Source organism: Engystomops pustulosus, chromosome 5, assembly GCF_040894005.1.
Source record: "Engystomops pustulosus chromosome 5, aEngPut4.maternal, whole genome shotgun sequence".
Taxonomy (NCBI): domain Eukaryota; kingdom Metazoa; phylum Chordata; class Amphibia; order Anura; family Leptodactylidae; genus Engystomops; species Engystomops pustulosus.
The window spans coordinates 128,472,583-128,496,010 of record NC_092415.1 but is presented as its reverse complement, the minus strand read 5'-3'; the positions used below and the strand labels follow the sequence as shown (position 1 = coordinate 128,496,010).

The window sequence follows — 23,428 nt, the reverse complement described above, 5'->3', positions numbered from 1 at the left end:
TGCTTTCTAATCAGGGACCTGACATTTCACAGTGGCACAAACTGGGCATCACATAATGGGAAGCACATAACGGGCATCACATAATGGCCACTGAACTTTTCCGAATTAATTGCAATTTCCATCTTGGGCATCCATTGCACATCATATTTGGAAACCACCTGTATGTTCAAAATTCTATTTTCACCACGTGTACTACACTGCACCCCATATTACACCATGCTTAATTCTCTGAGGGGGTGTGCATTCAACAATTAGGGCCACTTTTTGGGTTTTCCTCTGTTTTATACCACTAGGGCTCTCCAAATGCATCCTGACATATGTGAAGGATTTCTGTCAAATTTGGCTTCTAAAATCCCTCTTTCCTTCTACTGTGCGCCCATACAACATTTTATATGCACATGTGCGGTACTTCTACACGTAAGAGAAATAGTTTTACACATTTTTGGGGGTTATTTCATCTTTATCCCTTGTGGCTAAAAAAAATTAGGGGTAAAAATTACCTTTATAGGAAAATGTTCACCTTTTTCCTTTTTAGGGCCTATTTAAAGGGAACCCGTCACCACTATTTTCACAAATACAGGTAGTGACAGGTTCCTATAGAGCTCTAGTAACTATCTGACACCCTGCTTGTAGCTAAAAAATATTCCCCTGAGATTCCCATATATTCAACTTTATAGTTTTACCTGGTAACTAAGTGTGGCTACATGGAGTCCAGGTGGTCCTCTCCATCCCTATTGCTGTATGCTGCTATAATGTCATGTGACCAGGGTGACATCATCACAGGTCCTATAGCTTTAGTAGCATTAGGAACTGTACACTAAGCATATATGTCATGAAATCACAGCATATTTTATCACATGAAATCACAGCAGCCTGCATGGAGAGGAGTAGAAGTCCATGGAGGCTGCTGTGATTGTTTTATGTGGTCTGATATGTACATGGGGTATAGTTTTCATATTAAGTAGCTCAAGGACCTTTGATGATGTCACCCTGTTCACATGACATTAGGCCACGCCCCCGTGGACTCGCTCCAAAGCTGCATAGATACCAGGCAAGCTCAAGATTATAACTCTGATTTTATGGGGATCTGAGGGGAATAATTTTTAACTACAAGCAGGGTGTCAGATAGTTACTAGAGCTCTATAGGAACCTGCCACTACCTGTATTTGTGAAAATAGTGGTGACGGGCTCCCTTTAAAACACCTTTACGGATAAAAACACATATTACATCTTGTTAAATTCTCCAAGGGGTGTTCTTTCCTTAATGGTATAACTTGTTGGGGTTCTGCTCTGTTTTGTACCACTAGGGCTCTCCAAATGCATCCTAACACATACAAAGCATTTCTGTAAAATTTGGCTTCTAAAAGGCCAACATGTCTCTTTGACTTCTGTGCCCTATTGTGTACCCATACAACATTTTACTTGCACATGTGGGGCAATTTTATACTCAGGAGAAATAGTAGTACACCTTTTTCGAGGTTGTTTCATCTTTAATCCCTTATGGCTTACAAAAATTAGGGGTAAAAGTGACTTTTTTGGGATTTTCATCTTTTTCCTTTTAGAGGCCTAATTGAATCAAACACCTGTAGGGGCAAATACACATATTATACCTTGCTAAATTCTCAAAGGGATATACTTTCCAAAATGGTGACAATTGTTGGGGTTCCCCTCTGTTTTGTCAGCCCTAGTGCGTACCCATACAACATTTTATATGCACATGTTGGGCAATTCTATGCTTAGGAGAAATAGTTTTACACTTTTCTGTGTGTTGTTTCATCTTTTATCCCATGTCAGGTAAAAGTGACTTTTTTGAGAAAATTTTCGCCTTTTTTTGTTTTGGGGCCTAATTGAATCAAACACCTGTTGGGGCAAATACACATATTACACCTTGCTAAATTCTCCAAGGGGTATACTTTCCAAAATGGTGTCTCTTGTTGGGGCTTTCCTCTGTTTTAGTACCACTAGGGCTCTCCAAATGCATTCTGACACATCATAGTTTATACGGTTGAAAAAAGACCTGAGCGGGAAAGCGACACATGCACGATATCAGGTGCCCGATCTTAGTGAATCACAGCACAGTGCATTCCGGTCGGACAATGCACTTTCGAGGAACGCACAGGGTGGGTAAGTAAATGTGTCCCAATGTATAATGATCAAACAAAAAAAAATATTAGAATTATTAGAAGATGGCAAAATGAGGAATTTTTTGTTTGTACATGGGGTTTTAATTTTTGTAAATTTATTAAAAAAATGATAAAACCTACATAAATTTGGTATCCCCGGGATCGCACCGTCTCAAAGAATAGCATAGACATGTCATTTGGGGCGCACAGTGAAATCCATAAAATCGTAGCCCCCAAGAAAGCATATTTCACCAGTTTCACTGCATTTGGAATTTTTTTTTCCCGCTTCCCAGTACACCACATGGAATATTAAATACCGTCAATATGAAGTGCAATTTGTTACGCAGAAAACAAGCCCTCATACAGCTACTTACAAGTAAAAATAAAAAAGTTATGGATCTTTGAAGGTGGGGAGTAAAAAATTAAGATGCAAAAAACAAAAAGGGCCTGGTCATTAAGTGGTAAGCATACAAACTGGTTTTCTCTTGAAAGTTTAAGGAGAGTATACTGGACAATCAAGACGCATGGTAGAATAACTGAGATCATGCCTGGAACTAATCCGAGAATGAGTGTACAGACAATGTTGCAGGGTATCTCAACTTTTGCCCAGACTTATTGATCCCAGAAGAAGAAATCAGGTGCTATCCAAATAATAAGCTTTGAGTTACCAAAGAACATACGGTGGGTGTAGAAAGTATTCAGACCCATTTAAACCTTTCGCTCTTTCGTTGCAGTCAATTGATAAGATCAAAAAAGCTCTTTTTTTGCTCATTAATGTACACTCTGAAATTAGCATTTTTTTAGTAATTTAATAAACATGAAAAGCTGAAATATCACATTGTCATAAATATTTGCTCTGTATTGAATAGAAGCCCCTTTTGACCTAGTACAGCCATAAGTTGTCTTGGGAATGATACAACAAGTTTTTCACACCTGGATTTGGGGTTCCTCTGCCATTCTTCCTTGCAGTTCTCTCCAGTTCCCCTCAGTTTGGATAGTGAATTTTGGTAGACAGCCATTTTAAAGTCTATCCAGAGATGTTCAATTGGGTTTAGGTCAGGGCTCTGGCTGGGACAGCAACAGATGGCCACAGAGTTATTCTGAAGCCACTGCTTTGTTATTTTCTCTTCGGTTCATTTTCTTGTGGCAAGGTGAACCTTCGGAAAAGTCTGAGGTTCAGAGTACTCTGGAAGAGGTTTTCATCTCTGCACATCACCCAATTCATCAATCCTTCAATTGCAACGAGTAGTCCTGTCCCTGCAGCTGAAAAAAAAGCCCCATAGCATGATGCTGCCCCCACCATGTTTCGCTGTTGGGATTGTATTTGGCAGGTGTTGAGCAGTGACAAGTTTTCACCACATACATTGCTCAGAATTAACACCAAAAAGTTCAATCTTCTCATCAGACCAGAGAATTAGGGCGGCATGGTGGCTGAGTGAGTAGCATAAACTCAGACTAGTGGAGGACTGCAATGATAGTTGACTTTGTGGAACTTTCTCCCATCTCTCTATTGCATCTCTGGAGCTCAGCCACAGTGATATTGGGGTTCTTCTTTACATTTCTTAGCAAAGTTCTTCTCCCATGGTTGTTTAGTTTGGCTGGATGGCCAGGTTGAGGAAGAGTTGTGATTGTCCCAAACTTCTTCCATTTAAGCATTATTGAGGCCACTGTGCTCTTAGGAATCTGGAGTATAATCTTGGCCACATTTGTGCCTTGTAATCTTGGCCAGATTTCTGCCTTGCCACAATTCTATCTCTGTGCATCTTTGGGCAGTTACTTAGACCACATAATTCTCATGTTCTCTGACATACACTGTGAGCTGTGAGGTCTTATATAGACATGTATATGTCTTTCCTAATCAAGTTCAATCAGTTTAATTAAACACAAATGGACTCCAATGGAGAAGTAGAACTAGGTGGAGGATCAGAAGGAAATGGACAGTACATGAGATAAATATGAATTTTACAGCAAACTGTCTGAATACTTATAACCATGTGATATGATGGGGTGCAGAGTGTACATTAATGAGAAAAAATGTACCCCTGTACCCCCTGTAAATGTCTACTAAACAAGAAAAAATCAGCCTTTAAGAATAAGACTAGGGAAGCCATTAAAACTATCCAATCTCTACTAAAAACCAAAAAAGTATGTTAAAAGGCATATGGGGAAAGCCTAGAGGCAAAGCTGGGTAAGAACAACACAAAGCATTTCTGGGTGTGCATTTCTGGGTGTGTCATATAGGCATGGGAGACAAACAAACACTCAACTCAGAATGGGAACAAAGGGCAAATGAGTTATTTAATAAATTCTCAGATGTGTACTCAAACAGCTACCAGAAGGCCTCCTCAGTGCAAGCAACACACAACAAAACACCGCCAGTAACCAAACAAAAAGTGGGGTGAAAGTCTCAGTTGATGCAGTGGAAGCTGTATTAGTGGCCCTGATCCCAAACAAAGCTAGAGGGCCCGACGGGATCTGCCCCCAAGGGAGGACCAATCTGGTGAGACTTAAAGTGATACTGGTGCAGCTCCTGCGGAAATGGACTAAACAGCAGAAGTTGAGCAGTTGGTAATATCGGTTCATGCTCCAGTGGCGATCTTACAGAAGACAGGCATAGGAAGGGCTCTGATTACATTTGGCGCTTTTCAACTTATCTGGCGATGAGTTCATCCATCTACTATGTGGCTGGTGGACAGAATACGAATTATACAATTAGAACCACAAAACTAATTAAGCATTATATTTTGAAGCTACCAAAACCACCTTATGCTGCCACATATTGACACATATATCCGCTCTGAAGGGAACGGCCCAGAGAAGATATAATGCAACGAGTCGCACCCTACAACAGGCATACACAAACTACCTACAAAACCCCTCCCGGCAACACATGAAAAAATGGAAAGAGGCTAGGGTGGATCATAAAAGGACAGAACTTTTCCGGTTTGGGAATAAATCAGGATGCCTTTTGGCTAAACTGGCAAAACGACAATGCCCGATGACAGAATTCCAAAATTTTTATGAAACCCTGTATTCGGACACCAACCCAGACACAAGCAGGGAAGGGGAAGCCTATTTAGCTTCTATGTCGCCCACAACAGTGACCCTAAAACAACTAGCCTCCTTTAATGCAGATGTTACAGAGGAAGACTTTACTGAGGAGTAAGGCTATAACAAATCGCCAGGCCCAAACAGATTTCCGGCCAAGTTTTAGAAATGCTTGATTGCCCAGGTCAGCGCCCCTCTGAAGCCTACTTTAATGAAGTAATGAGAGGAGAACCTATCCCACCACAAGCCAATCTAGAATTCATCAGGGTCCTACCTAAGACAAGAAAGAACTTGCTCTTACCAGGGTCATACAGACCAATATCGCTAATCAATCGGGACCTTAGACTAAATGCAAAACTTGAGGTGCAAAGGCATTTGGTCATTATGCCACATTGTAATGCGATTGAATCATCGCAGATGGGGTTAATAAAGGGACAGGCAGTGGCCTCCAACATGCAACTGGTATTTTCAGTCCAGGATGAGGTGAGCTTCACCCAGCAAAGGGCAGGGTACTGTTGGCCCTAGATGCTAAAAAAAAAAGGCATTCAACAATGTCCACTGGTGCTGGTTGCATCAGGTACTCAATAGATTTAGCTTTCTGTACCTTCCTCGCGACATTGTATGCCAGCCCCACAGCAGCAGTAAACACTCCGGGCTTTAGGTCACCACAATTCTAACTGTGCGAGGGATGCCTGCGTTCCCCGCTATTATTTGACCTGGCTCTTGAACCATTAGACTGAAGACTGAGAGATCCAACGGCGGGGTTGGGAATCAAGAGGGGTTAAAACAGCATTGTTTGCCGACGACAATTCTGTATATCTTACCAAAGTGCCAGAAGTGGTGCCAAAAGTATTCATGTTAGATCATATCCGGCTTTAAATTAATCCATCAAAAAGTGACCTCTTGTGCCAACATGCAGTGACCCCAAGGAAAAGAGCAAGTCTAAGAGTTCTAGGGGTGGTCATAGCAAAGGCCAACATAAAACACCCGGAAATCCAAATTGGCAAAACGCCAATTCCATGAGCTGAATTATAAACCGTTATTTCGTAGTGGACCTAAATAGAGCCTTTATAAAATACATATGGCAAGGCAAGAAAGCAAGAATATCAATTAAGCGCCTAGCTACTGATAGCAAGAGGGGAAGCCTTTATTCCCGGTCATTAACCCCTTAATGCCGCGGCCCTTTGTCATTTTTGCATTTTCATTTTTTACTACCCATCTTCAAAAATTCATGTAATTTTTCCATGTAAAGAGCTATATGAGGGCTAGTTTTCTGCATGACAAATTGCACTTCATAGTGATGGTATTTAATATTCCATGCTATGTATTTAGAAGTGGGAAAAAAACTCCAAATGCAGGGGAAATGGTGAAAAAACGCATTTGAGCAGTATTTTTGTGGGCTTGTATTTTACCGGTTTCACTGAGCATCCCAAATTATATGTCCTTCTTTGGGTCAGTGCAATCATGGGGATACCAAATTTGTATAGGTTTCAGAATGTTTTTATGCATTTACAAAAATTAAAACCTCCTGAATAAAAAAAATGATTCATTTTGCCATCATCTGGCTCTAATAACATTTTCATACTTCAGTGTACGGAGCTGTGGGTGGTGTCATTTTTTGTGACGTTTTCAATGCAACCATTTTTAGGACTGTACAACATTTTGATCACTATTATTCTGGTATTTTCGAATTTTGGTGCTATATTCCGTTAGAAATTTAAACTCTGAAAAAACGCTTTAACATTTTAATAGATCAGATATTTTGGGAGACGGGGATACCTAACATGCTTATGATTTTTACTGTTTATTTATATTTATTTAACTTCTAGGAAAAGGGGGTGATTTTTTATATAATTTTTTAACTTTTATTTATTTTTTTAAAATATTTTTCAGACCCCCTAGGGTACTTTAACCCTTGTCTGATTGATCCTACCAGAAACTGCCATATTACAGTATGGCAGTATATAGGGATTTTACTCCTTACATTGTAATGAATAGGTTTTACCAATATGCAGCAAATGCCCACCCTGAATGAAAAGGGTTCAGCCCGTGAGCCTTCTCCATACCCCTGTAGCCAGCATGTGACGTAGTAGTATGTAAATGTACGTAGTAGTGTCAGTAAGGGGTTAAAGATTACAACTTGGTCTGTTTATGCAGAAACATCATTGACTGGATACATAGTTCGGCACATTACTCCAATACCCACCTTGAAGAAGCCATAATTCATCTGTTTAGCCTACACTCTAGTCTGGCCAAAATGCCAATCACAGCAAAATGCTCAACTCTTAACCTAGAAACAAGACAGGAATTCCCATACATGCAACACAGATCAGTAGGGCGGGAGAGTCTATTGCTCTACAGGGGTGGAAAGCAGTTTGTACTTCAACTTCCCCTTTAATCCACAGAAGCCGGAGAGGCTAGTGGAATGTCTGAAATGCACATTACATGGGGGCAGACCTTTACCATTCAATATGGCCTTGCCCGATAATGCAGCAGTACTGGAAAGCAGTGCAAGATTTTCTCCAGAACACTTACATTCGCTTATAATTCCAACCCAACTCACACATCACACAGCAGGTGGCAAAACATTGCTTATCAAATCACTGGTTAGAAGCAAACCTTCCAACAATAGAGTGTAAAACAATGGGGGTCATTTACTAAGGGCCCGATTCGCGTTTCCCGACGTGTTACCCGAATATTTCCGATTTGCGCCGATTGTACCTGAATTGCCCCGGGATTTTGGCGCACGCGATCGGATTGTGGCGCATCGGCGCCGGCATGCGCGCGACAGAAATCGGGGGGCGTGGCCGAACGAAAACCCGACGTATTCGGAAAAACCGCCGCATTTAAGAACCGAAAATGTGTCGCTCGGGACCCGCTTACCTTCACTCAGACGGCCTTGGTGAATTCCGGCGCGTTAAAATGCTTTTCAGCGCAGCAGCGCCACCTGGTGGACGGCGGAGGAACTACCTTATTAAATCCCGGCCAGACCCGAATCCAGTGCAGAGAACGCGCCGCTGGATCGCGACTGGACCGGGTAAGTAAATGTGCCCCATTATCTCCAGGTAGATAGGAGGCAGGCAGAAAGGAGAGGAGATATGAAAACTAAATCTATTTTTCAAGTAGAGACTTTTTTATAACTAAGTGTCGCACAGATGTTCTACAACAGTTGAGGTGTTACTAAACCAAACAAAGAAATTTTTGCTAAGTGTTGCAGTCCAAAAGGAGATACATATAAAAAATTGTGGAATATGCAAGAAGCACTCAGACCAAAAAAAGATGTTTCCACCATACAAGTAATCAAATACTAATCAATTTTATTTTTTTCAAAATTTTGAACAAAATTCTAATGTTATTAGACACGTGTGCACAGGAAAAATATGATCCGGCACTAGGCAGTGTGGGCTAAAAGCATATAAATCAATTTACACCCTGCTGTTATATATATACACATGAAGGACCAATGATAAAATACCTGCCAGGTGGTTTGTATCAAGTACTACATTGCAGCGTGCAACTGTTTTGTGGTGCATGCGAACAAGGACAAGATCCGACTCTGAGAACCAGAAGTGTCACACACGTCTGAGATCTAGCAAGCATGGAGAGACTCCATGGTTACAAGATGCCAGACAATTGGCAACAATTCCGGTCTGTTCACCGCACTGAGCGCACATAATCTTATCCGGAGCCGGATCTTGTCCTTGTTCGCATGCGCCACAAAATAGTCGCATGCTGCAATGTAGTACTTGATACAAACCACCTGGCAGGTATTTTATCATTGGTCCTTCATGTGTATATATATATAACAGCCAGCTCAGCCTTACATCACCCCCAGATGAAGGCTTGACAGCTGAAACATGCGTCGGGGTCAGTATGTGGCTCCCTCTATCATGGGTAAGGACACCTGTACGCCCAGGACATTTTACTATTTGTAGCATTAAATCTTTACCTGTATATCTGTATTTACTTGCAACCCCCTGTATCTTTGTACATGTTATATTTTGGTTTTGTATACATCTTTTACCCATGATTGCATGATATGATACTTTATCACTTTTTTGTAATACTGCCTATATGTCACTATTGTGTAAATTGATTTATATGCTTTTAGCCCACACTGCCTAGTGCCGGGGTATATTTTTCCTGTATTTTTTAGAATTTTGTACCTTATAAAACATTTTTTTCAATAAAATTGATTAGTATTTGATTACTTGTATGGTGGAAACATCTTTTTTTTGGTCTGAGAACAGCTGAGGTGTGTATTATAATGATCTGCAGCAGCTGAGGTGTGTGTTATAATATTCTGCAGCAGATGAGGTTTGTGTTATAATGTTCTGCAGAAGTTGCGGTTCAAGTTATGATTTACTACAACAACTGAGGTGTGTATTATTAGGTTCTGCAGGAGCTGAGGGGAGTATTATAAGGTTCTGTAGCAGCTTCAGAGAACTACACAATGCACACCTCAGCTGCTGGAGAATTTCTTAAAACACACCTCATTTCCCACTGTTGCATTTGTAGCGATCGTTAATTTGATGACCCTTCCTGCTTCAGTTGGCCCCACCTTTTTGGAAAGCCCACAACATGGGGCCACTATTATTTTTTTTTCTGAGCCACTTTAATTAGCCAGTTGATGCCTGTAACAGGTACATTTGTAATCAATTTTGTACGTTTACTAGCTGTAGCCCCCAGGTTGGCCGGGATAGTAAATTTAAAAAATCTACATAATGTGTCAAACTGTCACTGACTGTCTATGCCACTGACCGTCCCTATTTTATAAACTTTTTTGACAGTCTCTTCCAGCCACTGTCTGTCTCTGACGCTCTCATTCCTGCCACTGTCTTACTCTGGCAGTCTCATTCAAGTGACTGTCTGTCTCTGGCAGTCTCATTCCAGTGACTGTCTCTGTCTCCAACTGTCACTTTGTCTATGGAGAGATTTATCAGAAGTGTTTGAGAGCAAAACTGCTCTAGTTGCCCATGGCAACCAATCAGAGCTCAAGTTTTTTTTGCACAGCTGTTTATAAAATTAAAGCTGATCTCCAATTGGTTTCAATGGGCAACTGGAACAGTTTTACCTCAAGACATTTCTGAAAAATCTCCCTACATACCTGTATCCCTACCCATCTTTCCTCACACATAAGCATCTTATACTCATTACCTATAGTAACCAATCACAGCTCAGAGCTCATATTAATGACCTGTGGCAGAACAGCAACCAATCACGGCTCAGCTTCCAAATGCCACAGCAACAGGAGGCAATGGCTTCTGTATATGATGGTTAATAAGTGGGTTTTGGAAAGTGCGGTGGAAAAATTTTGTGTCAAAACCTGGTCTAAGACATTCCCTGAGTCACAGGCAACAACTGTGCGTACAGATTCCTTTTGCGGACACAAAAAACATACATACATCCAGCTTTATACATTAGACTGCTGTCTCATGAAAAGGTCTAAATTTAACATTCACAAAAAATTTATGTTTTACTCACTTTTGTGATATATTATATTTAAATGCTACTTGTTTAGTTTACCCATAAATTATATCTAACTTATATCTAACTGTCGATTTCTCAAAAAGCATTCCCTAAAGTTATGGAAATCTGTCTTGCTTATTGTATTTGTATTGTTCTGATGTTATATTAAAAATTGCAGAAGCCATTTTCCCATCAGATTCACAGAGATAATCCTACCTTTTCTCCTACTGCACCATTGTACCCATTCTTTCCAGGGTCTCCCTTTTTGGAAAAGAAAGAAATTTATTTTTAATACGTTAATTTATTTAACTGCCAAAAATACAAGAATGTTCATATAGCACAGCATACCTTCATGCCTGGTTCTCCATAGTCTCCCTATAAAGGACGCAGGATATCAGTAAAATAATGTATTTGAAATGGTATATATTAGATAGCAATCAATACCTATATAGAACTTACTTGTTCTCCTTTTTGTCCAGCGTAGCCCTTTTTATTAAAAGAAAATAAAGACTTAATCAATAGTTTGGTACAGAAAATTGTCTAATAACGTTTCTTATAACAGATCACACAGGGGAGCATATACATGCTCTACAATGATATACATATGTGAGGATAAAAATTGTAAAATACATTTCAATGATTTGCCAACTCAATATTGCACCCATAAGGGTGTCAGTTTATACATATGCCTATATAACATAATATATACAGGTGGTCCCCTACTTAAGAACACTCGACTTACATACGACCCCTAGTTACAAACGGACCCCTGGATATTGGTAATTTATTGTACTTTAGTCCTAGGCTACAATAATCAGCTATAAAAGTTATCAAATGTGTCTATAATGAAGCTTTATTGTTAATATTGATTCTTATGACAACCCAACATTTTTAAAATCCAATAGTCACAGAGACCAAAAAAGTTCTCGCTGGGATTACTATGATAAAATATACAGTTCCGACTTACATACAAACTCAACTTAAGAACAAACCTACAGACCCTATCTTGTATGTAACCCGGGGACTGCCTGTATACATTTTTGTATTTGTCTTGAGATGCCCAAGACAGTCTTTTTTGCACATCTGCAAAATCTTCAACAGCAACAAGAGTTCTTTACTATTTGATGTGACCACCCTTGTTGAGGGGGACAATACTTTAGGAAATATACTCTATATTTGATTTGGGTATCAGAATGGAGAACTCCAATAAGATTGGTCATATACATTTGATATATTTGGTTAATTCATATTTATACATAATTTATTTCTTCTATCATTGTTTAAACAATTTGGATATTTGTTACATTTATAAACAAAACAGTGGCATGATTAAAATGAGTTATTTAATCCAGTATAAAAATGTGTCAGATACCTTTCACAATTTAGAAGGTCTATTAACTAAACAGAATAAACAGTGGGAAAGTAAAACTTTAACACATTACACTGAAACAAGATTGGTCCATTAGAGTTTAAGAAAAGAAAAATCACCAGAAGGAGACCTTGAAGGAAAACAATTTCAGGACAATTGGAACCAATGCAATCAAACCATGCATAACAAATTTGAGAAGATTACCATAGTCAAAGTGCCTGAACCTATGAGTAAGTGTGGTGGTTTATCATGCTAGATTTTCTGCATAGCTTTCTTGATATGTAAAGTGAAGTTTACTGTCTTTTACCTCATTAACCAGACATTCCTGACCATAAAATGACCAAAGATGGAGGGTCATCTGATCTCTATATGGCCATTTACCCTGCCAGGACCCTGATCTTATATTCATGAATACTGTAGTAGGGTTCTGGCAGGGCAATTGCTCATGGTCAGAGATCACATGACCCTCTATCTGCAGCCAGTTTACAGACAGGAATGTCTGGCTGATGGGGTAAAAGATAGAATGTTTCAAATTACATATTAATTCAGTGGTGCAGAACTCATGTTTGAATTTGTTTTATTGATTTTAACATAGATGAACATATTAGGCATGCAAGCTTATTGTGTTGCAATACAGTCAATCACATGGTAATACATTTTGTAACAAAGAAACTCACATTGTGATAGTATAAGTGTTGACTCAGCTAATCTTTATGTTCAGGAGGGGAAGGGGGAGTTAGGTTTAGGAATGATCCGGGGAATTGGTTAGGGAGGAGGAGAAGGAGGTTAGAGGATTTAGTCATCTATTACTTGTATTCTTGTGCGTTGATCTTCTATTCAAGTCCTCCTTCTGATGCTTGGCTTACTTCCAAAGTGTGATCTCGCTCATTTATCTCAATAGCTACTTCTTGCAAGGCTTCCAAGGTTCCCAGAGAGTCATGAATTGTTGATGTGTTCTTGACTCCCAACTAGCTAGTTCTTCCATTCGCCACATGCAATCTATTCTTTCTGCCCATTCCGTAATAGTAGGGGCACGTTTTTGGAGCCATTTAGGAGGTATTGTTAATTTTGCTGCTTGTACTAGAATGATGGGTAGGTTCTTTTTTTGTGGGTGCCATTGTTTGTTGGGGAGCCACAATAGGACTGACTCCGGGGTCAAATGTATGTTTTTCCCCATTATGTTAGTAATATGGTTATTGACCTCTTTCTAAAATGGTTGGACACAAAATGTGACCTAGGGTGCCCTGCTCTTTTCACATCTCACATTCACAGCATAGTTCTGAATCAGTTAAGCATTTCTGTCTTAAGACCTGTGGTGTGTTGTAAACAAATCAGTGTTATAGGAGTTCTCCTGAATCCTGACACATCTAGAGAACCCATGTGAACGCTTGTGTATCATTTTTATTTGTGTATCAGAGAATCTCTACTTTAAGTCCCTTTCCCAATGATTCCCAATTCCCTATGTATACGGGTTTTACCTTTGTTTCTTTGTTAAGAAGGAAGTCATAGAATATGGATATCGTGCCGTACTGTACTCTTCCCTATTGGCATCTACAAATGCTTCATGATTCCAAAAAGAAAAAAAATGTACAACGTGTCTGACCTGAGTGAAGTTGACCTTGTCCAAATAAAAAAAATTTGTGTCAAACGTTTGTGCCGCTATCCTTTTTAATATATTCATGAAAGTTTCCAGAGGTCATCAGAGGTCAACCAGCCCCCCCACATTGCCCAAACCAAACAAAACTGGTGCTGGACAATTCTGCTACGTTTTTGCTGGTTTGTGCTGCTCAATTCTTTGTTTGTGCTGCTTTTGTCTTAAATAAATGAACAAAAAATGAAAAGTCAAAAGTTCAAACAGCCCCCCCCCCCACATTAACCAAATCAAACAAAACTGGTGTCAAACGTTAGTGCTACGTTTGTGCAGCAAAAATTTTCATTTGTGCCGCTATCATTTTTAAGGTATGTTCAGGTGTTTACGTAGGTTAAAGGTGTTTAGGCTGAACTGGTAAAAAACAAACCTAGTGACACTTCCCTGGTTTGATCACCAGGGGGAGCTAGCAAACACATTGTACTTTGGAAGAAATGAACTTTGATGACCTCTGGAAAAAAGCATGAATATATTAAAAATGATAGCGGCACAAACGAAAATTTTTGCTGCACAAACCAGCACAAACGTAGCACTAACATTTGACACCAGTTTTGTTTGATTCGGTTAATGTGGGGGGGCTGCTTGAACTTTTTACCTTTCATTTTTTGTTCACATATTCAAAACGAAAGCAGCACAAACAAAAATTTGAGCAGCACAAACCAGCAGAATTGATTGGCACCAGCTTTGTTTGGTTTGGGCAATGTGGGGGGGCTGGTTGACCTCTGATGACCTCTGGAAACTTTCATTAAAATCTTAAAAACGATAGCGGCACAAACGAAAATTTTTGCTGCACAAACGTAGCACAAACGTTTGACACCAATTTTGTTTGATTTGAACAAGGTGGGGGGGCCAACTTAACTCAGGTCAATGTCTGTGCTCCAAATGCAAGTTATTCCCTTGTGAGTCCCGCCGTGTCTCCATCCTGCTGATTATTGCCACCTATGAGGTATTTCCCTAATTGGGATAACCCGCAGAGTGATTTTTGATGTGTTTTTTCCAAGTGGCATGAGGTGGACAAAATGGTTTTGTCAATACAATGGCATATTTGATAAATTGCAATACAATTGTTTCTCTGCACTACTCACTTTGTATTACATGTGAGCCAATATCTTAGGGGTTAAAATGCTCATACAACCCTAAATACATTCTTTGAGGGGTTCCCTTTCCAAAATGGGGTCACTACTTGGGTGTTTCTATTGTACTGGTACTTCAGGGGCACTCCCAACACCAATCTAGTGAAAACGGAGCTCCAAAACCTAAATTTAGCTCCTTTCCTCGAGAGCCCTGCCGTGACTCCATCCTGCAGATTATTGCCGCCTATGGGGTATTGCCCTTACCAGACTTACCCCCAGAAGTGGCTACTAAAACTTGAAACCTTCTCACATCCGTAAAAAAAAATGGAAATGTTAAACAAATTATGGAAATAAAAAGAAGACCAATAGCAAAAGGTTTCTACAATTGTTGTTTGTCTTTTTGTCTAATAAGTAGAACACTTGAAACTTTAAAAATTGTAATTATTTTCACATTTTTCCTAAATTATTACATTTTTTACCCCCCAAAAAAGAAACTGATCACCAAAATGACACTAGTAACATAAACTACAATGTTTCACAAGAAAACATTCTCAAAATCATAGAGACATCTTAAAGCTATGAAAAGTTATTACCACAAGAAGAGACACTGGTCAAATTAAAAAAAAAAAGACCGAATGTACAAACAGGCTGCGTCCTTAAGGCGCTAACTTGTAGTAAATATGTGATGCTACCTATGTAAATTCAGAACTTAGATTATGTCAGATAACACTGGTGCTAATTTTATGCTAAGAGTCACATTATGGAGAAAAGTAGCATGTGCATGCATGAAATTAACCTGACTGACCACAAGTCATTAAAATACATAAAATACTTACAGGTCCAGGGGTTTTTACCATTCTACAGCTCAAAAAAAGGTTATTAGAGAGTTATGTAAGCAGTAAATTAACCACATGTGTATTAGAAAACTGCATTCATATTATATACCATATCATATAATATATCATACCTTTGGTCCAGCAAATCCAATTGGACCTTCAATACCTCGATCACCCTGCAAAAAGATTTTCATACTATAATTTCAATTCTCTATTTCATATAAATTAAAGTTTGTATTTTAAAGCAATAAACAATAGAAGGTATGTTAAATACAGAGAAACAATATAAAACTCTATATTTAAGTTATTAACCATTTCCTTTTCCATTTTCACATTTCCATTTTTAACTCCTCTCTTTCCACAGGCCATATCTTTTCTTTTAAAAATCTGTTGCACCATTTTCCTGAGAGCTTTGTTATTAGAGCTTTTCCTTTGTGATTCAAATTACTTCTCCCGTTTCTTGTTGGATTGGTACGATCATATATAATACCAAATTTTTATAGGTTTTATTAAGTTTTAATAGTAAATAGTTTAAATAGTTAATAGTAATAGCGAGAGTAAAGGTACAATATTTTATACAAAGAAAATCTTAGTTCTGCAATATTCTGTGGCCATTAAAATCCGGTCAACTGAAATCTAGAATGCCTTATGATTCCAGCGGTTACGGCAGCCCATCGAACACCGGAGGGTTATTGTTCGGCTAATACAATGGCGCACATCTAAAAGTGACTTTTATTATTTCATTAGCTTGGTTTATGGATATATAGTTATTTATTTGGGTGACCATTTTGTAAGGGAGCATACAATGATAGATCTGTGTGAATTTTCTGCAGTTCCATTTGCTGCATATTTTTGTGAATACTGTATATTGGTGTGGGGTATGTATGCTCTCCTCACAGCCTACTGTTTTAGGAAAGTATATTTTCTTTATATAAGTATTCTGGATTTGAACATATTTTAGAAGAAATTTTGAATGTTGATTGCCAAATGCATCGCCTGGTTGTCTGCTTTCAAAATTATAAAGGTTTTATGGCACATTTACTGTTTTATTCAGTTTTATTGCTATATTTTGCAAGTTGTGACTATCTTAAAATTTCTAGCTGAAAAGCAGATATCTAGTTATTACAGTTTTAGTGATATTATGTGGATTTATTTTTGTGAACATATCCATAGGGCACAATTGTGAACGCTACACATGTCCATCTATTACATTTAGGAGTAGTGAAGGTACAGTATTTTTCGGACTATAAGGCGCACCGGAGTATAAGGTGCACCATCAATAAATGCGTGCTAAAATGCTAAAAAGTGAAGGTACAGTATTTTTCGGACTATAAGGCGCACCTGATTATAAGGATGAATGACCAGCAGGTGGCAGACCTGTGAATAGTACAAGGCAGCTGTTGCCTGTAGGTAAGGTTCATATAAGAGGCGCGCTGGACTATAAGGCACACCTTTGATTTCTGAGAAAATCAAAGGATTTTTTGTGCGCCTTATAGTCCGAAAAATACGGTATTTTCTGTTTGGAACTAATCTTTTTGCCATCAAAGTCAAATTTTAAGTATTTTTTATAAAATGTTTCAGTTTGAATCAAAATTGCATGAAGGCGCCTATGTCTATAAACTCTTTGATGCAATTTTGAAAATGGGGCTAGCGTCTGCTTTCAGAAAATATCGGACCCTGTCACCAATGGGCCTCACAGTCTAATCAACCTACCAGTAATTTTTTGGAGTGTGGGAGGAAACCGGAGGACCCGGAGGAAACCCACGCAGAGAGAACATACAAACTCTTTGCAGATGTTGACCAGCGCTGCAACCACTGAGCCACCATGCTGCCCATCAATCTCCCTATGATCTATCTCCTATAAAATTCTCCAAAATTACAGTTTGTTCAACCATACTAAAGGGAGCCTCTTGCTGACTGTGACTGGTCATGAAATAGTTTTATTTTAGGGCCCCATTTTTAGTTTTGCCCAGGGCCCCACTTTGTCTAGAACCGGCCCTGGGTGTCAACTGCACAATACAGCTGACACACACGCCGCATATCTAAAGGGTTCAGCTTATATATATCATACAGCAGTAAGGCAATGGTTACAAATGGTTACTCATTTTCACCTTGAGGACCAAGTCTTGCAAAACATAAAAAGTCGTAGAAATGTAAAAATATTTAAATAGGTCATTAAATTTGAAGTAATATATAATTAATTGAGGTTTTTAATTCTGCTTGCCAAAGCATAAAATTGATTTTGAATATATAATCTGTAAATGCTTCATAGGGAAAAGAGCACAAAATAGTGTAGTATGTTCTTGAAATACGAATTTATTTTTAAAAATTATAATCACAAAAGCAGTATTAAAATGCGCATATAAAACAATCAGTGGGACGCCAGTTTCACATGCTCGTCTGACCCTGGGTTTCGCCCAACTCCGGCTTCTTCTGGAAAGTTACTAGCGTCTGTTTCCCATTTTTTTTATACATTCATTTGTTCCCTCTCAACGAAAAAAATACTTTATACATAATACATGAAAGTTAATAAAATTATTTGTCCAAAATCAATTATACATCATAACAAGAACAATGATTCTCCATTATGACCTAAACAGTATATTTATATATCTATAAATCCCTTTCCAAATCTCACCGTATCAGCACAATGTTCTCATGCTATTAACATATGTAGCCACCCTCCAATTCCCATAGGCTCCTAGGATCCTAAGCTATACCGTCATCCAATCCAATCCAATCCTACTTCAACGTGGTTCCCATGGCGCCAGTGTAAACTCTGGCTCAAGAACAAATCACTGTTGGGGCTGGTAGGACAACTGGTCCAATCAGAGCATTCATGTGAATACATGCCCCCTTCCAGGCAACACACCTCACCACAGACCAGCCAATAGTGTGGCAGAGTATCCACCAATGGTAAGTGGTGTCGGTGTGTACTCTGTGTTTAGAAGTGCCAATCTGAATCATATGGAGCTTCACCATACATACTTTGCCACCCTACGACATCCATGATACTGGAAGCTGACGATCAGAGGCTGGAGGTATCGACACCCAAAAAGATGTTATAAACATTTAATCTATACACAACCTTAGTCCCTATATAACATCATAAAACAACTATGCATACCCAGTGTTTCCCTATATGATACATTATATTACTATGTTCCAAAGATGTTACTTAGTCTTCATATTTTTAGTATTCCCATAAATATATTTAATACCCATGTATAAGCCCAATATTATCTATGTGCAATCACAATAACAGTATTACCCAACATGTTGTCTATGTCTATAGTGCAATCTTTATTTTTATCCTAAAAAATCATATTACTCTCATATTTGGATAAAGCATCCAAGTGCAGTCTAATTGCTATCTATCTATTGTGCATCTATCTCTATATCATATTTAACATTCTCTCAAGAAGCATTTTAGCTCAAAATCAATGTTCGGCCCATTGGGTGTCAGGGTATCCAAATGGTGAGTCCAGTATCCCTCTCTTTTACTTAACCTAACAACCACTTGTTCTCCCTGCCATGAGCCCTAATTTTTGATTGCTAAAAAATATAAATAATTAGTATTAGAAATGTGATACTTCTTAAAATGAGCTGGAAAGCTATGATTAGCTTTTCTGATGTTACGGCAGTGCCCAGCGATCCTAGTCTTTAGTTTACGACCCATTCTGCCTACGTAACCCATACCACAAGGACATAATCATACATAGACCACATTGGTCATGTTGCAGTTCATAGCTTCTTTTAATGTGATTTTTGGTCCATTTATCTCCAGATCCCCCTTCTGTATAGACCTACTTTGTTTAGTTTCCACGCAAGCTTTACATATTCCACAGTGTGTAAATTTATTTATTCTGTTGACGCTAAATTGTATATATATTTATCCTTCATGTAGCTCCTAGTTAACATATCTCTGAGGAAAGGGGCTCTAGGGAAATCAATCTGCGGTTTTTCAATAAGGTTCTCCGCTATAACTGGATCACTCTTCAAGATGTGCCAATATTTTTGTGTAATATTTTTTAACTTTAATGCTTCCTTAGAAAATATAGTAATGAATAAAGGGTTAATTGTTTTATCATTTAAATTCACTTTTTTCCTCCCTATTTTTTTCTTCAAATAAATTTTTTGGATAGCCCCTTTCTCTAAATCTTTTTTTAATGATGTCAGTTTGTTCTTGTGCATCTTTTTTATCCGTACAGTTCCGCTCTATTCTGTCTATTCTCTAATCTGTCCACTAGGGATATCCTAATGTCCTACCCATCCCAGCAGTGATTGGTTCTTGAGCCAGAGTTTACACTGAGTAAAGGAGGTGGGACAGATTGTCACAGTCTCAGGGGAATAGTCAGTGGACTCCCCGGACCTGTCTATTCTCTAATCTGTCCCCTAGGGATATTTTCTATCCACAGTTTATAATGGCAGCTATCAAATTGTATAAAACTGTTGACATTAACTGGCTTAAAATAATTTCTACATTTTATTCTATCTACCCGAAATAATTCCAAATCTAAAAAATTTATTTTTTCCCCACTTTTCTCATATGTAAATTTTAAATTAAAATTAAACGACACAGTCATCAATATAACGCTTAAATAACAAAACATTATCACTAAAAACATTCGAAGGGCCAAAAAAATTCTATCTCCCATTTTTCTATGTACAGGTTGGCGAACGAAGGTAATTAGGTTCCAAACTCAATTTTACAGATTCTAACAGAAAATAATGTTTCTGCCATCCAATATTACCACAATTTTCTAATCTCTCTTTTGTGGAATTGTGTAGAGGGCTGAAACGTTGCATGAACACAATATAATATCATTATTGTCACCTACATCTAATTCTTTCAAGACGTCGATCAATTGCTGGGAATCCCTAAGGTATGATTTCATCATTTTTGTTAGAGGTTGGAGAAATACATCAAATACATCAAAGGATCTTTATGGACCTTAGGTAAATAATATATGACAGGTGTTTTGGGGGTATGACTGTTCAAATAGGCCAATTCCTTGGCATTTATAACATCATACTCCTTTCCCCATTCTAATAGTCTGGTGAGATCTTTTTTAGGGTCTATAGGGACTATAGGGTCGCTTTTTAGTTTATTAAAGGCTGAAGTATCTCTTAACTGCCTATACATTTCTCTGTTGTAGTCTGTCTTATTTAGTATAACTACCCCCACCCCCCATTTATCAGCACTCTGGATGATGATATTTCTGTTCTCTTTTAATTCCTTGAGTACTCTCCTTTCACTTTTACTGAGGTTATTGTTCCAGTTCTTATTTTCCAGTTTAGAAAAGTCCTTAAGAACTAAAAAGTGAGGAACAAATCCATTTTTTTAGATTTGCAATTATTTAGGGTAGGTAACAGAATAAAAAGTAGAAATTATTTTAAGCCAGTCGATGTCAACAGTTTTATACAATTTGATAGCTGCCATTATAAACCGTGGATAGAAAATAACCCCAGGGGACAGATTAAAAGAATAGAGCGGAACTGTACGGATAAAAAAGATGCACAAGAACAAACTGACATCATTAAAAAAAGAGTTAGAGAAAGGGGCTATCCAAAAACTTTATTTGAAGAAAAAATAGGGATTAAGAAAGTGAATTTGAATGATAAAACAATTAACCCTTTATTCATTACCACATTTTCTAAGAAAGCATTAAAGATAAAAAATATTATACAAAAATATTGGCACATCTTGAAGCGTAATCCAGTTATAGGGGAAAACCTTATTGAAAAACCGCAGATTGTGTTCCGTAGAGTCTCTTTCCTCAGAGATATGTTAACTAGGAGCTATGCGAAGGATAAAAATATATAATCTAGCATCAACAGAATAAATAAATTTACACACTGTGGAAAATGTAAAGCTTTCATAGAAACTAAACAAAGTAGGTCTATACAGAAGGGGGATCTGGAGATAAATGGACCAAAAATCACATTAAAAGAAGATATGAACTTCAAAACGACCAATGTGGTCTATGTATGCTTATGTCCTTGTGGTATTGTCCTTGTGATGAGCACTGCCGTAACATCAGAAAAGGAGTAGCTAATCATAGCGTACCAGCTCATTTTAGGAAGTGTCACAACTCTAATCCTTATTATTTATATTTTTCAGCAATCGAAAAAATTAGGGCTCACTGGCAGGGAGAACAAGTGGTTGTGAAGTTAATTAAAAGAGAGGGATACTGGATTCACCATTTGGATACCCTGACACCCAGTAAGCTGAACAATGATTTTGATCTAAAATGCTTCCTGAGAGAAAATTAAATATGATATAGAGAAAGATGCACAATAGATAGATAGCAATTAGACTGCAGTGGGATACCTTTTCCAAATATGAGAGTAATATTGCACTATAGAGGGAGGCGACATGTTGGGTAATACTGATATTGTGATTGCACATTGATAATTGGGCTTATACATTGGTATTAAATATATTTATGGGAATACTAATAATATGAAGACTAAGTTACATCTTTGGAACATAGTTATATAATGTAATATATAGGGAAACAATGGGTACACATAGTTGTTTTATGATGTTATATAGGAACTAAGGTTGTGTACAGATTAAATGTTTATAACATCTTTTTGGGTGTTGATACCTCCAGCCTCTGATCGTCAGCTTCCAGTACCATGGAGGGAGGCTGCAGCCAAGAGGCGAAGTATGTATGGTGAAGCTCCATATGATTCAGACTGGCACTTCAATACACAGAGTACACACCGGCACCGCTTACCATTGGTGGATACTCTGCCACACTATTGGATGGTCTGTGGTAAGGTGTGTTGCCTGGAAGGGGGCATGTATTCACATGAATGCTCTCATTGGACCAGTTGTCCTACCCATCCCAGCAGTGATTGGTTCTTGAGCCAGAGTTTACACTGAGTAAAGGAGGTGGGACAGATTGTCACAGTCTCAGGGGAATAGTCAGTTTACTCCCCGGACCAACGCGGGAGATAACAATACTAGCTGCAACCCGGGAGCGGAGTCTAAGTGAACTCCTGGTCTTCGCCAGAGCCCGCCGCAAAGCAGAACATGGGGACCACGGGAAGGCAGGACCACGGATGGCAGGCAGGACCACGGATGGCAGGCAGGACCACGGATGGCAAGCAGGACCTCGGATGGCAGGCAGGACCTCGGATGGCAGGCAGTACCTCGGATAGCTGGCAGGACCTTGGATGGCTACTGGATTACCGGACCGCCACAGGATACCAGGATCACCACAGGATAACAGGACCGCCACAGGATAACAGGACCGCCACAGGATAACAGGACCGCCACAGGATAACAGGACCACCTCAGGATAACAGGACCGCCTCAGGATAACAGGACCGTCTCAGGATAACAGGACCTCCCAGGATAACAGGACCTCCACAGGATACCAGGACCGCCACCGGACGCAGGAACACGGGAACAGCATGGAAAACCACGGAACACCACAGAACACGGGAACAACATGGAACACGGGAATCACAGAATCCACGGAGGCTTCTGGAAACGCTCAGGAACACGGAGGGCTTTCTCTTCAGTAACAGGACATGAAGATCCGGCCAGGAATGCTGGGAGTCACCAGGCTATATAGCAGAGCCTTTATGCCAGCACCAATAAGGAGGATGCTGGCCCTTTAAGTACCTGGAGAGTCTCGGGACCACATGCCAGGACCCGAGCGGAGCCAGGAGCCTGGAGAGGTGAGTAAAGGCGAGGGGGAGCAGGGCAGGACAGTGAAGCACGGGTGCACCCGCGATCCGCAACATGGATCGAGGGGACACCCGTGACAAGAACCGGACCAGGGGGCTGCGTGGCACAGCAGAACACGTGTGTCTCGGATCGCGGGGTCACCCGCGACACAGAT

The 23,428-nt window shown here is 39.1% G+C and overlaps 1 protein-coding gene across 1 annotated transcript in view; it reads right to left on the bottom strand.

Moving 5' to 3' along the window:
* LOC140133190 (uncharacterized) overlaps positions 1-23,428 on the bottom strand; it is a 437,171-nt gene that overhangs the window by 301,883 nt on the left and 111,860 nt on the right. Inside the window, exons 7-10 of the mRNA XM_072153006.1 lie at positions 15,698-15,742; positions 11,100-11,126; positions 10,989-11,015; positions 10,857-10,901 (exon numbers count right to left, since the gene is read on the bottom strand). Of these exons, the coding sequence (XP_072009107.1) occupies positions 10,857-10,901; positions 10,989-11,015; positions 11,100-11,126; positions 15,698-15,742 (144 nt within the window). The remainder of the gene's footprint in view (positions 1-10,856; positions 10,902-10,988; positions 11,016-11,099; positions 11,127-15,697; positions 15,743-23,428) is intronic.